General features: G+C 40.3%; 1 protein-coding gene across 1 annotated transcript in view; it reads left to right on the forward strand.

Moving 5' to 3' along the window:
• Positions 1-1,159, forward strand: part of LOC127751224 (uncharacterized) — a 6,960-nt gene extending 5,801 nt beyond the window's left edge. The window contains exons 3-5 of the mRNA XM_052274381.1: positions 626-754; positions 837-947; positions 1,061-1,159. Of these exons, the coding sequence (XP_052130341.1) occupies positions 626-754; positions 837-947; positions 1,061-1,159 (339 nt within the window). The remainder of the gene's footprint in view (positions 1-625; positions 755-836; positions 948-1,060) is intronic.
• Positions 1,160-1,967: the final 808 nt, after the last annotated feature.

The raw sequence follows: 1,967 nt of genomic DNA on the forward strand, positions 1-1,967 counted from the left end.
TGTCCAGTGTTAAAATCTAAAATTAGAACTGTTAAGAAAAAAATTGTTAACTATTCAGTAGATATTAACTACTATCACAATATGATATGTTTTCTTGAATCAACTTTACCCTCGAGTAATAACAGAGACAATGACACTTCAGAGACCATAAAATATTTGAAAAAAAACATTGAAATGGTTTGGTGTCATTTCCGTGTGGAAAACAGTGTCTGGCGCCTCAACGGTTAGAGATAGAGCCAAACGGACGAAATTTTCGCCTAAAGGACTCTACTTTGATGAGTTACCTCTTCGGAAACTGTAACAAAATATTTTCAAAACACGCCATTTTTAGGACCTGTTGTTTTTGATTTTTTAAAAATCCAATTTTTGAGCTAGAATGCTCATCTTCGAACTCGATCTCTCTTTATATGACACAAAACGACCCTAAAAATCCCAGGTCGCTACCTCAATTCGTTCTCGAGTTATCGTGCGCACAGACAAACACACACACAGACACACAGACGCGAAACTTTTTGATCATCACTGGAGTAATAGGCTTCGCTATCGCTCAGCCAAATAGGCTTCACTGTCGCTCAGCCAATGATTGATTTAAATGATTTGACTGATTATTTGTCTTCATTTTCAGGGTTTGCAGACATTCCATCATGACCAGGGTCAACAACGCCAATACCCTGCCCCTGTGTCATCAGTGCTTCCACCACAGATGGCTGCAGCAGCTTCTGATGGTTTTTATGCACCCGAGACCTCTCACCGAGTAAGAGATTTCAACTTTCTGTCTGAGAGATACCGTTTCACTTGTTTATGAAAAGTATTTCTCAGAGCATTTTTTGTTTCAGGACACACACCCTATTCGCCAGCTGCATCAGAGGCCAGTATCAGAACAAACTGCCTTTCATTTCAATACATCTGCTCCTCGTCCATCTGCTGAGGCCCAAACTCAACATTCAGTGAGTTAACTTCTTACCTGTTCAATTTTAGTGGCATTATGGACCCATGTCTTCTGTGTTGAATATCATAACTGATGTAAATGATTTGACTGATTGTGTGTCTTCATTTTTAGGGTTTGCAGACATTCCGTCATGGCCAGGGACAACAACGCCAACACCCTGCCCCTGTGGCAAGGGGAAACTCTGGTGTATTTTCTATCCGATGGGTGTAGGTACTCGGGGTTTTATTTTAACGATTTAACCTACCGGAGACCATCAAATATCTGAGAGAAAAACATAAAAATGTTTTGCGGTCATTTTCGTGTTGAAAACTCCCTCTGGTGTCTAAACGGTTAAAGATAGAGCCAAATGGACGAAATTTTCGCCCGTAGCAGTCTACTTTGATGAGTTACCGCTTAGGAAACATTTAAAAAAATATTTTTAAAAAACGTCATTTTGGGATCTGCGGTTTTTGATTATTTAAAAATCCAATTTTTGAGCTAGAATGCTCTTCTTCGAACTTGACCTGTCCTTTTATGACACAAAACGACCCTGAAAAATTCTAGTTCGCTAGCTCAATTCATTCTCGAGTTATCGTGATGACATACAGACAGACACACAGACAGACGCGAAACTTTTTCATCACTGGAGTAATAGGCTTCGGTAATCGCTCATCCAACAAGGAGCAGACGTATTCACATAAAAAGCAGCGTCTGATGCTGGACTTTGATTGACCTGAGAATTACATGGCTGAGCCATTCGTAATTCATGGTGTTATCTAAGTGCCAAGAGACGGAGGAAAGGAAGTGGAGGATGTCCATTTCCCTTTTGATAACTTGACGACTACATGACCTTATTCTAGAGTCATTTAGGAGACATGTGGATCGTCTAGAACGGCAAGGTGCTAGACCTTGTTCAAGGCGCCCCAAGTCACGCCAGGCAGTGTCCTCCATTTCCCTGAGCATTTCTAAGACAAAAATGTTCAATAAGGCTTTACAAAAATTGAAATAGATGAGTTCTACACTGCATAAGATGGTGTAA

The sequence above is a fragment of the Frankliniella occidentalis genome, unplaced genomic scaffold (assembly GCF_000697945.3).
Source record: "Frankliniella occidentalis isolate FOCC.00 unplaced genomic scaffold, Focc_3.1 Scaffold385, whole genome shotgun sequence".
NCBI classification, from domain to species: domain Eukaryota; kingdom Metazoa; phylum Arthropoda; class Insecta; order Thysanoptera; family Thripidae; genus Frankliniella; species Frankliniella occidentalis.